The 13,989-nt window shown below is 38.5% G+C and overlaps 1 protein-coding gene and 1 non-coding gene across 4 annotated transcripts in view; both read left to right on the top strand.

Annotated features, from left to right (window-relative positions):
* The window catches only part of ANXA3 (annexin A3), a 47,143-nt gene extending 36,462 nt beyond the window's left edge, over nucleotides 1–10,681 (top strand). For 2 of the 3 annotated variants that reach the window (XM_036412762.2, XM_036412770.2), the window contains 2 exons: nucleotides 1,804–1,926; nucleotides 10,290–10,681. In XM_036412762.2, the coding sequence (XP_036268655.1) occupies nucleotides 1,804–1,926; nucleotides 10,290–10,349 (183 nt within the window). In that variant the 3' untranslated portion in view covers nucleotides 10,350–10,681. The remainder of the gene's footprint in view (nucleotides 1–1,803; nucleotides 1,927–10,289) is intronic. The other variant, XM_045571437.1, reaches the window with a different exon arrangement.
* On the top strand, nucleotides 5,943–6,069 carry LOC118710506. Its single transcript, XR_004985427.1, has one exon. It is a non-coding gene; the product is annotated as a small nucleolar RNA SNORA9 (small nucleolar RNA).
* Nucleotides 10,682–13,989: the final 3,308 nt, after the last annotated feature.

Raw genomic sequence — 13,989 nt, 5'->3', positions numbered from 1 at the left:
GCGGTTGGTACAGTAAAATGTTGACTAAATTACCTCCCCCTGTTCACTGGAATAGAACCTGTTTTAGAGCTGCACACCTCACACCTGAGCGCTGAGGTCCAGTGGCCTCTCCAGCCGCCTTGCTTAAAATAGACCAAACGGAGTGAGCTGCCTTTCAGGGCAGAGAGACCCTCTGCTGCCTTGTCTGTTGCCCCTGCTAGACGGTGAGCTCCGTGAGCAGAGGACTTTGCTTTTCTCTTTTGTATCTTCAGACCCTAGCACTGGACCTGGCTCCTAGAAGACGCCTGCTCCACTTCCCTACTGGACATCTCCTATGGGAGTCCATGTACACCTTCTGAGTTATGTCCAAAGTGGACACCTCACTTCACCGCCCCTCCACCCCAGTTCTGCTCCCCTTCCTGCGTTCAGTCGTCTCAGTGGAAATCCCCAGAGGACATGCCCTTGCCCAGCTCCTGAAGCCATGCTACTCCTCCCATCCTTGTTCTCTGTGCCTCAGCCTCTTCAGCCTTTCTGTCCCTTGACTACGCCACGTCTCTTCCCGTGTCAGAGTCTGTACCTCCTCCAGGTCTACCTGTGATTGGCTCCTTCTCACCTGTCAGGTCTCTGCTCAGACATCACCTCCTGAGAAAGGTCTTCCCTGACTACTCAGGTCAATTGTCTCCCTTTTCTTCAGGTCAATTGTCTCCCTTTTCGTCAGTCACACGCCATTCCATAGTTCTCCTTGGTTTTTATTTAAACACTTGGTTAATTTTCTCTACTGACCGTCTCCATTCATTAGAATGTTAACTCCATGAAAAGAGGTACGGTCTGTGTTGTTCACCATCATATGGGCAGTGCATGAAACAATGCCTGGCACACAGGACACGCTTAATGTACATTTGTTGAATAAATGAATTGTGTCCATGTAACTGCTCCGGAATTTTACAAGTCTCCCTTTCCTTCATTCTATGCATATGATACATCCCGTTTTGTCATCTGCCTTATAAGCAGCTCTTAAATAGACCCATTTTCTCCATCGCACTGCCATTTTTCTAGGTCAGGCCATCCACTTCTCTCTTGTATGTTAGTGCCAAAGCATCCAGGCTCATTCTCTTATCTTCATCCTCCTCCTGCCCCGCACTCCATTCCTCACATTGCTGCCAGAGCCATCTTCGGAAGGCGCAGCTCTGCTCCGATCTCGGAGCTCTCCTGTTGAAAGGACTGCAGTAGTTCCTCACTCTTGGGATAAAGTCAGAACTTCATGTCGTGGCTTATGAGGTCCTGCCTTTCCATTCACCTCTCTTGCTGTTCCTCTTCATTATGTGTCCTTGAGTGTGGCATTCCTTCTTGCCCTAACCCTTCACAACTGCTGTTTTCTCCATTGGAATGTCTTTTTCCCTCTTTCTGGCAACCTCATCCCTTCTCCTGTCTGGTTATTTAGGCCTTAGCTTAAATACCACTTTCTCAGACAGACTTTTTCTAATCCTTAATCTATTATATTTTAGGCTCCCCTCATATGTGTGCCTTTAGTACCCAATATTTCTTATATGTCACATTATATTACATGGCCTGTTTTCCTACCTGTTTCCTTCGCAAAATTGGAAGTGTCCCATCTCTGTTTTCAGCATGGGGCATGGTACTGGCACAAAGTAAGCTGTCGATAAATATTTCTTAAACAAATGAATAATGAGAGTTGATGCTAAACGAGGAAGGAGAGTCACCACGGTGGACTATTTTGTGCACCGTTATCTGTTCCTTATAAATGTAGATCTATATGCTGTTTTGTGGCTGATTTGTGCTGTGGATGTCTACCTCTCTTACCAGGGTGCTGGAACCGACGAGTTTACTCTGAACCGAATAATGGTCTCAAGATCAGAAATTGACCTTTTGGACATTCGAGCAGAGTTTAAGAAGCGTTGTGGCTATTCTCTATATTCAGCAATTAAAGTAAGTCTCTTCTTAAAAGTAACAAAATACATTTTGCCTTTCTCTCCCTATTCTCTTTCCCTTATAATGCTTAGATCGTAGATATATGTGACTTAGACTTCTCTCTCTTTGTCGGTGTGTCAATGTGTAGTGGTAGCAAAACAGCCCTTAAACACAGAAACTGTTTTCGGCTCTAGAATCTCAGCCACATGATAGATACCCACTTTTTTTTGTTTTGTTTTTTCTGTTTAGTGGCCACTAATTTTTCTTCTTTTTTGAATCGCATATGCAAATTGTTTACCTATTTTTTTTATATTTTATTTATTTTAGTGTTTCTTTATGAAAATGACAGGAAAGAAAACTACATAATTTAAATTTTCTCTCTATTTCACACAAAAGATAGCATGGTTCTGCACCTTGGAGTTCTTTCCATTGCCGTATATTGGAAGCTTTCTCAGTCTTTTAAAAGCTGTGTATCATTCTATAACTTGTTTATTTATACCCACCACATCAACTGATGTTTCCAGTTTCTTGCTAATGCGAACAATGCTGCCATATGCATACAGTTTCCTAAGGTACAAGTGTATCTGTGGGATAAATTTGAGCAGTTTTTTCCTGAGATAAATTCTCAAAAGTGTGTAGGATTGCTGAGACACATGTGAATATATTTGTAATTTTGGTAAACATTACCAGTTGACTTCCATCCATACTTCCATGAAGAATATATGAGTCCTTATTTCTCGACAGCTTTGGCACAGAGGGTGTTTTCAAACTTTGGGTTTATAAAATCTGATAGGTGAGAAATTGCATCTCAGTTTATCTTTTTCTTAATATGAAGAAAGCTGAACATGTTTTCATGTTTTAAATGCCATTTGAATTTCCCTTCTGGTAATTTTTCATGTTACTTGCCCATTATTCTATTGAAATTTGGGTTTTAATTTTTTGAGGGGAGTGTCAATTTCTAAGATCTCTTTTTATGTATGTTAGATTGGTGAATGGCTTTGTCTATGAATTATAAATATTTCCCCAAGTTTGTTGGTTTTTTATTGACATGACTGAAGTTGTTTTTTTCATATTGTTTGGCACCAAATAGAATTCATCAATGTTTTATAGTTTCTTGATTTAAAAGAAAAAGTAATTCCTTACAGCCTATCATTCTGGATGAGAATCCTAAAATATGTTACACAACTTCCTTTCCGTTTTAAAGAATGAAACCAGTTTCCATTGTCCTCAAGATCTTAGTTGATATTATATATGTAGACAAACCCCAAATAAATGACAAATTATAAGGAAGTAAGACCTTCAAAAATTGTGTAAGAGGCTTCCATACATGGAGCTAATGGTAAAGCCACAGTCCCAATAAGAATATGACAACTTCGCTGATCAGGAGGCAGCTGATCGATGTTTCTCTCTCATCGATGTTTTTGACTTTCTATCCCTCTCCCTTCCTCTCTGTAAAAAATCAATAAAATATTTTTTTTAAAAAAACAAAAATGATGGTAAATGTAAAAAAAAAAAAAAAGAATATGACCAACTTGGAAACGATGATCAAAGGGCCATTGAAGATTGTTCTCTATGTCAGCTTCCAAGATAGCATGCAGGCATGAGTGGTAGAGAGGGGTGGTCCACGCTGGGTTCCTGAACAAAATGGGAGCCCAGGTTGAAGAAAAGGCCATCACATTGTCCCAACCTCCAGGGTCACTGGCTGGTGCAAAGATGGAGCTCAGGGCTGGCTTCACAGACGTCCTCCAGGTCTCTCTGTGCCTCAGCTTCCTCCACCTAACAGCTGTCTGGAAAAATCAGCTTTGGCAATCATTAGCTCAGACATAAAGATAAATGGATCTCGATCAGTGAAGGGTCACTGAGGCCCAAGCTCGGAGGTGGCACCCAGAAAACAAACCTAGTCTGAGAGAAGGACATAATTTGCTCTGAGTACTGGTAGTCTAGAGTCGGGTGTGGACTCTGAGCTGTTCAGACATCTGGGGACCAGCTATAGAATTATTTTATGAGCCCTGTGGATTCTGATCCTGGGACAACCTCCCTCAAGCCTCTCTTCAAGGCTGGAGTTCCATGCCACGCAGGAGATGACATCCAGTTGCCCCCCAAGGACTCCTCCATTCTGTCCGCCCACGGCCCAGCCTTTGAAGTGGCCCTGCCCAGCCAAGCTTCCCTCGACCACCTTCGGGCAGCATCCTGAGAACTCTCTGTCCTCAGGCTCCACAAATGGTTTTACGGAGGATGCATAAATGAACATCACTCAGTCAACTGGAGTCTTAAACTCCCTACCCTATTTTTTGTTCCAGCTAGAGCTTTTGCTTTTTACTAAACCTTTGCAGAAAGAGACCCATGCCTAATTTGAAATCGGAAACTTACTCAAAAAGGCAACTCTCAGATTGTGCCTGGGGCTTAGCACAGATTTCATCAGCTGCTCACACTCAATGCAATTTGAATCGATCCTGACACATTACAATCTTTTCAATCAACAGGAAGATTCAATAATGTTAACCATATTGTTCTTACTAAGACAGAAAAGTAGACGCATAACTTTTATAAAGGTTGTCAGTAATAAGATTGAAACATAAAGAGGGCTCTCTGTTCACCCTCAGCAAACCGGAAAATTAAGTTAAGCCGTAGCTCTCCCTCCCGCAGTGGTCTGGGTAATTGAGGCTGATTATATTAGGAAACATTTAAACTATGGGTATCTTGATAGAAATAATTCATTGCTGAAGAGTTCAGTTTGCAATTTAAAATTATATAAGGTGTCTTCATTTCTATCACCTGAAAGTACATTATTAGGCGATATCATTACATTTTCACTACTAATGAATAAGATCATGTCAGATGATTCCATTTCTGTCATTCAGAAGCTAGAATTTCATTTTGTATATTGTCAGGGAGGAAGAAAGTTTCACCTGGTCTAATCATTAAATCTACATGGGACATATTAATAAGAGAAAATAACCAAATTTAACTGCATATGTGTGCATGGGAACTCCACTGAGAGAGTAAGAAACCTCACATACAGGAGAGGCTGAGGGATAGAAAGGTAAAATGAGCTATATCTGACTACCTCTTGGTCATATATGAGTTGAGATGCCAAGAAGTTCAGAGGGTCACTGCAAGATGATAAGAACAGAGTTCAATAATTTCTAGTTTGCTCTGCTTTATAGATAGGTCAGAAAGGTTATCTCTGATAATCTCTCATTATGGGCAAAACCCCCAATTCAAATTCTTCTCGGTAATTAAGGGGGGAGGACAGAAGTTTCTCTGTCACCTTTAGTTTAAAATAATTTGCTTCCCACAGAGGCACATTTTGGGATGACTCATTCTGAACCTACAATATCAGCCTGGCCTTTAGTTCTGTTTTCCTCTTCCTTCTGCCTATTATTTAGACATTTTTCTGCTCATTAACACCCTTCTCATGTGCTGATTGGTGGGGAGAAGGAGAGAAAGACAACGTAGGTTAAAAAAAAAATGTGTGTCTCTTATTCATTAATAATAAAAAATTAAGAGCATATTTGGGTGGAATTGCATTTTTGGTAGATGTCCTTGATCAACAGATTAAGTACATATTTAACAAATAGCCCAAGTCCAGGCTCTTTAAGGGAAAGCATAGTAGTCACCTTCAATTTATAATCTGTGTGAAGTGAGGTGGGCATAAATAAAATAATGAAAAGATAATAATATGAAACAACATACAATTAAATACTTGATTGTAGAGAGGAGAGTAATATAGGAATTGAGAGTAAAACAAGTTTGAGATTAGATAGGGAAATGGGTTTGACCCTATCTTTCAGGCTAATAAGCATGTGTTGATTGCCTCCTAGGAGTCAGGAGGTATGCTGGTCAGTGGGGTCTCACAAGTGAATGCTCTAGAAACATGTATGGTGAGAAGTTTGAGGGAAATAAGGAATAAGTCACTTGAGTTATTAGGAGGTCTACTTTGGGGAGTATTGAAAAGTAAAATCCAAATAGCAAGATGAATTCAGTTGAAAGAGAGCTCTGAGATCATGGAATTTGCATTTCATTTATTCAATTAGAAATATTTTCTGAATGACTGCGGTGACCCTGTGCATTCCTACAGTGCTTGCAAGAACATCTTGGAACGGTTTGAGGCCTTGCCCTGCTGCATCCAGAGCAAGGTTATAGAAATTTCAGACACGGGGGGGGGAAAAAAAAAAAAAAAAAAAAAAAAAAGAAATATTTTCTGAATGAGAATTATGTGCCAAGCTCTGGATTACAATTATAGGCAAAGGAAAAAAGTTTCCTGTCCTTATGGAATTAGAAGTAAATGTTAAATTTGTTTATACAACTATGCTAAATGGAAAGGAAAGGAATATTGTGATATGAGACCATATAATAAGAGGATTTGACCTATAAGAAGGTTTGCTTCATATCTGAAAGGCAGAGGTTGTGTGTGTTGGGAGAAAGCAGAGCATTCTAACAAAAGGAGTCACAAGTGAAAACCCCTAATGTTGGAGGAAAAACAATTAAAAATGAGGCTGAGGGACCAAGTCATAGGGGATCTTTTTGACAATCTTTAAAGGTTTTGGGAAGCCACTGAAGAATTTTCATTTTAACACATAATGTCATAATTAGAAGTACACTTTGAAAAGATCCCTGAGCCAAAACCGGTTTGGCTCATGGATAGAGCGTCGGTCTGCGACTGAAAGGTCCCAGGTTCAATTCCGGTCAAGGGCATGTAATTGGGAGTGTTCAAGAGGGAGCTGGTCAATGTTTCTCTCTCATAGATGTTTCTAGCTATCTATCCCTCTCTCTTCTGCTCTGTAAAAAATCAATAAAATATATCTTTTAAAAAAAAGAAAGAAAGAAAGAAAGAAAGAAAGAAAGAAAGAAAGAAAGAAAGAAAGAAAGGAAAGAAAAAAGATCCCCAAGACTGTGGAGGATGAATTGGACAGAAGATAGAAGAGATTTGGAGGGATAAGTTATTATACTGGACATATGAGAGTAGCTATGACCTGGTAGTGCAAAGTAGTAAGCAAAGCTATTGGCAATGCAAAGAGAAGAAAGAACAAAAACTTCAGAGACATATAGGAGTTAAAATGAAGGTGTCCGGTTTTTCTGTTGGTGTTTGTTTGTTTGTTTGTTTGTTTATTTGTTTGTTCCTGGGAGTGGAGGAGAAAGTTCAGGGGTTTGGTTTTACACATGCTGAATTTGAAATGTCTTTGAGCTGTAAATGGAGATGACAAGCAGTAAGCTAATATAATATAAGCTAATATAAGATATATTTTCAGGGTCAATTATGTTATCAAGCGGCAGCTGATTGATGTTTCTCTCTCATCAATGCTTCTGGCTCTCTATCCCTCTCCCTTCCTCTCTGTAAAAAAATCAATAAAATATATTTAAAAAAAGAAAATAACAGATTGAGAAGAGAAGAAAGCTGAGAACAGATTTAAGCATTACTAATAATGGGTGGCTGGATCAAAGAAGACAAAGGTGGAGCTGCCAAAAAGGAGGAAGGGAAAGCCTGGGCTCCTTACAGGGCTCCCTGCTGTGCATATGGCGGTGACTGGACTAGCTTTACAAAGCAGAAGAAGGACAACTTGTGGTTTCTTTGGCTCTAAATGATTCACACATTTAGAACCAAAGAAACTAGTGACAAGAGATGAGAGCCCAGAGTAGGTTTGTTGTAGTCAGGATGGAAAAAAAGAGTAACTTAAGAAACACCACAGGATTTAATTGGGAAGCCAGATTAAATGTAAAGGGTAAAAGATGTAATCAAAGTTGGGAGAAGAGAGGACTTCTGTTAAAAACAGGCCAACAGAAACATTTAGTTATTTATCTAAATAAATCAATGTTATTTAAAACATTTAGTTATAAAATTTGATTTCATAAAGGAAATGAAGAGGGAAAAAGAGAGACATCATTGATTGGCTGGCTCCTGCATGCTCCCTACTGTGGATTGACCCTGGGCATGTGCCCTTGACCAAAATCGAACCAGGGACCCTTCAGTCTGTAGGCCAACACTCTATCCACTGAGCCAAACTGGCTAGGACAATTAGTTTCTTAAGAACAATTAATATGGCCTAATTAGGAAAGCATGAATTATGTCCAAAGGTTTTAAAATTACACTAATTCCAAATTAGTATAAATTTTTTGTGTGATAAAATTTCTAAAATACCATATAAATAGAATAGCTATTTTACTAGAAGACATAGGGAATAGAGATAGGAATAAAGGATGAGTATTTGTTTAGTGTCTACGGTGGATCAGAAAGGTTTTTTTGTTTTGTTTTGTTTTGTTTTAACTATATTTTATTGAGAGGAAGAGAGAGGGATAGTGAGTTAGAAACATCGATGAGAGAGAATCATCAATCAGCTGCCTCTTGCACACCCCCTACTGGGGATGTGCCCGCAACAAGGTACATGCCCTTGACCGGAATCGAACCCGGGACCTTCCAGTCCACAGGCTGATGCTCTATTCACTGAGCCAAACCGGTTTCAGCAAGTTGTTGTTGTTTTTTTAATCCCATATCTCAGTATTTCATTGTATACTTACAAAGACAGGACTATATAGTTTGCATAATTTTACTTAATATCTCAACTATACCAAGGCTCCCCTGTTTTATAGCAGCACCCTCTGAAACATGTAGCATCCTTGATTGTTGTCCAAAGGGAAGAAATATAAAAAATATAAGCAAGCAGATGGAATTCAGTTGAGCAGCAGATATTTTTCAATGCTTCTCAAATATATCAGAGATGTTTAGTTGATAGTACAGGGATCATATTACTCTTTAAAATCTGTTCTTTCAGGGGTTTTTTCTGCTCCCCCCTCCTCCCCCCTTATTGTTGAGAGTATTACAGATGTCCCCTTTGTTTGTTTTTCCTATTGACGTCCTCCACCCCATATCCATCCCTCTCAGGCCTTCACCACTCTATTGTCTGTGTCCATATATGCATGTAAGTTCCCTGTTAATCACTCCCCACCAGAAGATATCTGTGTGCTAAGCTACTTGGATGTATTTTCTCAACTAACTGATAGAACCCCTAATAATTCTTACCACTTTGTGATTAGAGGGAGTTGTTTTAATGCAAAACTAGAGCACTATTGACTTGTCAGCAGTTTGAGAAATTATTACCTATGGCAGAGGAAGATTTAAGAAAATCAATAAGGGAAGAACTAAAAACTATTAAAAAAAGGATGTATGTTGTGTCTTATGAAAATAATGCTTAACTTCTTTTCTAAATAGCCTTTCTTCATTGCTTCTTTTGCATTAACTACTACTTAATATTCACTCCAATGTGAAACTTAAATGATAACAAATGCTCATCATTTGAGTTGCCTTGAATAAAATAAGAATAATGTGAGGTTTTTGTGCAATTTAGGTTCAAAGACAAGTTTTGCCTCCAATGCTGTGCAAACATTTTTTACCTCCTTTGCATAGTAAACATTGCATCTTAGTATTTTAAGCTTCAATCTCATATAGTATGTTTTCTGAGTCGAGATTTTTTTGGCTAGTCTAGGGGAAAGGAAATCAGAAATATACTCTTTGGAGTTGTAGTTCATTTTACTTTCTTAAGTATATAGTGTTAAGGAGCCAGGAGATCGGGGTTCAGATTCTGCTTCTGTCGCTCATGATATGATTTGGCACAAAGTTTCTAGCCTCTCTTTTTCTCATCTTACTGATGTGTTAAATGGAGATACGTATGAACCTATTGCTTAGAGTTCTCCTAAGGGTTAAAGTGATTGGTAATTATTTATTTACTAAGCATTTGGTAAATAATATATATTACTAAAACTATACAGAAGGTCCTCGGGTTATATCAGAGATCCGGAACCCACCTCCATAAGCACCTACGTCACTCACATGGAGCACATACACAGCAGTAATGAAGTGAGACAGTAAAAAAAAAAAAAAAAAGGAAAAGAAAAATAACAATTCCTGACCTTTACTTGTGGCAAATAAATAATAAAAAGCATAAAGTACATGTGTACATATGTCAAAATGATGGAACTTTTATTTTTTTAATAAATAAATGGGAGATGGCGTCGTAACCACAAAATAATGTACATTAAGTCCGATGTAACCCAAAGACTGCCTGTAATTTTTAAAGTTTTGCTTAAAACTTAATATTATGTAACATTGCATAATTGATGAAAAATATTTTATTAAACCCAAATTGAAATGTAATTGAATTCTATCAGGAAGAGTTTAAACAATATTGTGAAAAAGATGCTAGGCTGAAAAATAACTACACTCAGGTATGAATGGAAGATAGAATTACAGGTGCATTTTACTAAATGGTACAGGTCACGAATCTCGCACCCCAGTGAATCCCCCAGTGCTATGAGACTTGGTTCCTTTACGGTCCCCTCATTATTCATGCTGCACCTTGTCCTTCTCTCCTTCCTGGGCATTGCAGTCGGACACTTCTGGAGACTACGAAGCCGCACTCTTAAAGCTCTGTGGAGGAGATGACTGAGCCACGCACGTCGCCTGCGAAGGTTGTCTGCTCCCACAATGGGCTTTTCCAACAGCTCCGCTCGCTTCTTTCTCTCGTTTACAAGTACAAGCAAGTCCAGACAGCAGCCTGTTTTCCTAACAAATTTCCATTGTTCCATAACAACAATAACGACACAATTACTTTAGAGCATCTCATCATACATCATGTAGCAGTTTATGAATGAAAATGTAAAATGATGTGAAGTATCTCCTAATACTATCTAAATATATTGTTCATGAAGTGAGGATCTTTATACAGTTCTAAAATATCAAATGCAAAGTAGGATAATAAAAATTGTTGCCGTTGTTAAATTGTCTGTTTCTAGCATCTACTGACATTGTTGGTACCTGGTGCCAACAACTAATTATATTTCATAACATGCTTTTGTTACAGAAGCTGTTGTTGCATCAATCTATCTATAATATTTCCGTATTAATCACGTCCATCTTTAAGAAAAGGAATAAAAATGAAGATGTATGTTATCCTGCCTACCCTTTCTAGTCATGATCAAGCTACATGAGTGGCAATGTGTAATAAGTTATTTAGCCGTCAGGAAGCATCTGCGGAACTATTAATCTAACCACTTTCTGCCTGAATGGCAAGCATGAATTTGGGTTATTTTACACTAAATACTGCTTTAGCAGAATCAAGTCTACAAGTTTTCCTTTTCCTCTAAAATAACTTTGCAAAACTATGCACTTTTAAAATCCCTCATGTTATCTTTGAAAGGGACCTACCATGAAATATCTTGACCAACATGAAATATCTGAGGTAAAAAATTTCAGTTGGAGTTATTAGTCTGAACTAGACAGAAATGATAGATGTGTGAGAAATAAAAACAGTGAGGTGTGGGCTCAGAAATTATCTCTTGTCCTGGAATTTCCAAATTGCATAAAGGGGAAAAAGTGTAGGGAATTAAGAGTCTTCCACACATGGTTTTGACTTCCTGCTCTACTGTGTACCAGCTCTGTGAACCTGGCAACTAAACCCTGCTAACCTAAAGTTTCCTCATCTGTAAAATGGTGATAATCATAGCACCTGTCTCTTACTTAAAGATTAAAGTAAAGAAGCCCTGGCAGATGTGGCTCGGTTGGAGCATTGTCCCATACACCATTTATTCTGAGAGTTCTTATACTGTTAAGTGCTTGAAACAAAACATGGTTATGTGTTAATATTACCCTATTTTACAGATGATGAAAATGCTCAGAAAGGTTAGGTTACTAGCTCAAGGTTGCAGAGCAGGAAAGCCAAGGATTTAGAATCCAGGTCAGTGTGTATCTATCTGTGTCTGAGTAAGTCTGAGGAGGGTGAGAACAAAGGAAATGAAGATCACTTGAGATGATTCTCCATGTAGAAAGCAGCATGGTACTAAAAAGAAAAGGCTCCAAGGAAAGCCTTCTTCCTTCAAGCTTTTTATTCTCATTCTTCTTGCATCATATGCATTGGACCAGCTAGTAACTACTGAAAGTATATTTCTAATGATTCTGATGGAACACAGCTAACTCAAGATGAAGGATTGTGGTCAGTGATCCTTCCAAAGAACTACAATACTTACTTAAATATTTAAATTCTAGAATGAGAGGGGTAATACAGGCACAGGGCAGTGCCAGCATGGGCCTTAACCGATCTAGGCAGCATGACTCCAAGTTATTTTACTTTAGGCAACTTATTTTACTTTGCTACTTTCTCCTTTAAAATTGGAACAGTAATAGCTTACTAGTAGTTACTTTGATAATTAAATTTGAAGACAAAATGTGTTCAAAATAGTGCATACCATATAGTAAGCCCTTAATAAATGTTAGCCTAGATCAGTGATTTTCAACCAATGTGTCACAATAATTTTTTAAACAAGCAATACCTGAGCATTTATTCAGGGGCACTGGCCACTTTTCCTTTAGATTGTCAAATAAAAAATGAAAACAGCCAACACAATAGCTGTCCAGTGTGAATGAATCAAATTATGCCTATTATTTTTGTCAGATTGGCAAAAAAAAAATGTTTTTTGGTGTGTGACAGAATTTTAGAATTTAGTTGATATGTGCCATGAGATGAAATAGGAAAATTGCTGGCTTAGGTCATATTACTGCCATTTATTATTCAAGGGACATGGTTTTTATTGCCTTCAATTTCCACAAGGTGGCAGGTCGAGTTCAAAGTGTACCTCAGGACTCTGTATCCCAAAGGCTAAAACCTACTTACTTGACTTGTTTCTGAAAACCTGGGCCAGATATGATCTGTTTGGGAAACAATCTCCATTATTTTGTCCATCCATAGGATGTCTTCCAGGCACCTTATTGTTGGGATAAAATCCTTCTTAATAGAACATATGAACCACTTCACTTAACCCTTTTGTTTCTCACCATCTACACTTACATGAAACCTATACGGAAAACTTCTCCGTAGATCACCCGCCTAAGTGAGTACTTTTAAGTCATCTCTTTACTCACTATGTTTAGTCCCTGTAGACTGTGAAGGAGGAGGAATTAGCAAACTGGAAAGAGTCCTGGATTCTGTGTGAGGTGAACTGCAACAGGCAGGAGATTTGCATACCTCACTCTAGAGTGATGGGATGTTGGTTTAGTCATTAGGAACCACAGAAGTGACAAATGAAGATGTTGAGTGGGAGACTCTCTAGCCTATTTATAAGGGCATATTGGAGGGCAATTTGTTTTTCGTGCTGAAATCCAGGACATTTTTAAAGAGCATAATTTAGACTTTTCTTCCGTGTATCCTTCCCTTCTTCCATTTATTTCCCTCATTTCATGTCATATTGATAACCTCTCATTTCTATAATTTTACTTTGTCTTTAAAACATTGGTTTTGGGGCCAATCAAACTGGGTCTAAATCTTGGCTTCACTGCCTATGATAACAATTTTATAGTAGTACGTATTTGACAACTACTTAACTTCTTTGCACCTCAATTCTTTACCTGATAGTAACAGCTCTTACCTAAAGAGTTCTTGCGAGGATTAAATGAAACAAAACATGAAGAATGTAACTCAATCAAAAGTAGTTACTGGTCACTGCATTGGCATAGTTTTGCCTAGTGAGTGGGAGATAGTTTTCCATAAGCATTTGCAGAATAAATAAATGATGTACTATATGGTGATAGTAACTCTAAGACTGGCCTTGGAAGTCTTCAAAAAATACGCACTGAAATGAGTGTTGTCAAAAAAAAAAAAAATGTGTCCTCTAACAATGGGAATGACAGGTGTGCACTTGAGTGGTCAGGTGAGCAGGATCTGAAAACAGGTTCCCTCCATTTACTTCCTGCCCACCACATGGGAGTGAGCAACCTACTCAATCTTTGTGTGCCTCAGTCTCCTTATCTGTAAGGCCATGGTGGCAATAGAATGTATTGTTCTGATTCTGATAGGGGTGAGGTTTCGATAAGTTGGTTTAGGCCAGTGGTCGGCAAACTCATTAATCAACAGAGCCAAATATCAACAGTACAACTTTGAAAAGATTGAAATTTCTTTTGAGAACCAAAATTTTTTAACTTAAACATCTAACGCTACTTCTTCAAAATAGACTCGCCCAGGCCGTGGTATTTTGTGGAAGAGCCACACTTAAGGGGCCAAAGAACCACATGTGGCTCGCAAGCCGCAGTTTGCCGAT

This window comes from Pipistrellus kuhlii, unplaced genomic scaffold (genome assembly GCF_014108245.1).
Source record: "Pipistrellus kuhlii isolate mPipKuh1 unplaced genomic scaffold, mPipKuh1.p scaffold_m20_p_1, whole genome shotgun sequence".
In the NCBI taxonomy this organism is placed as follows: domain Eukaryota; kingdom Metazoa; phylum Chordata; class Mammalia; order Chiroptera; family Vespertilionidae; genus Pipistrellus; species Pipistrellus kuhlii.
Note: the sequence above shows the minus strand (reverse complement) of the source record. Positions and strands in the feature narration are given on the sequence as shown.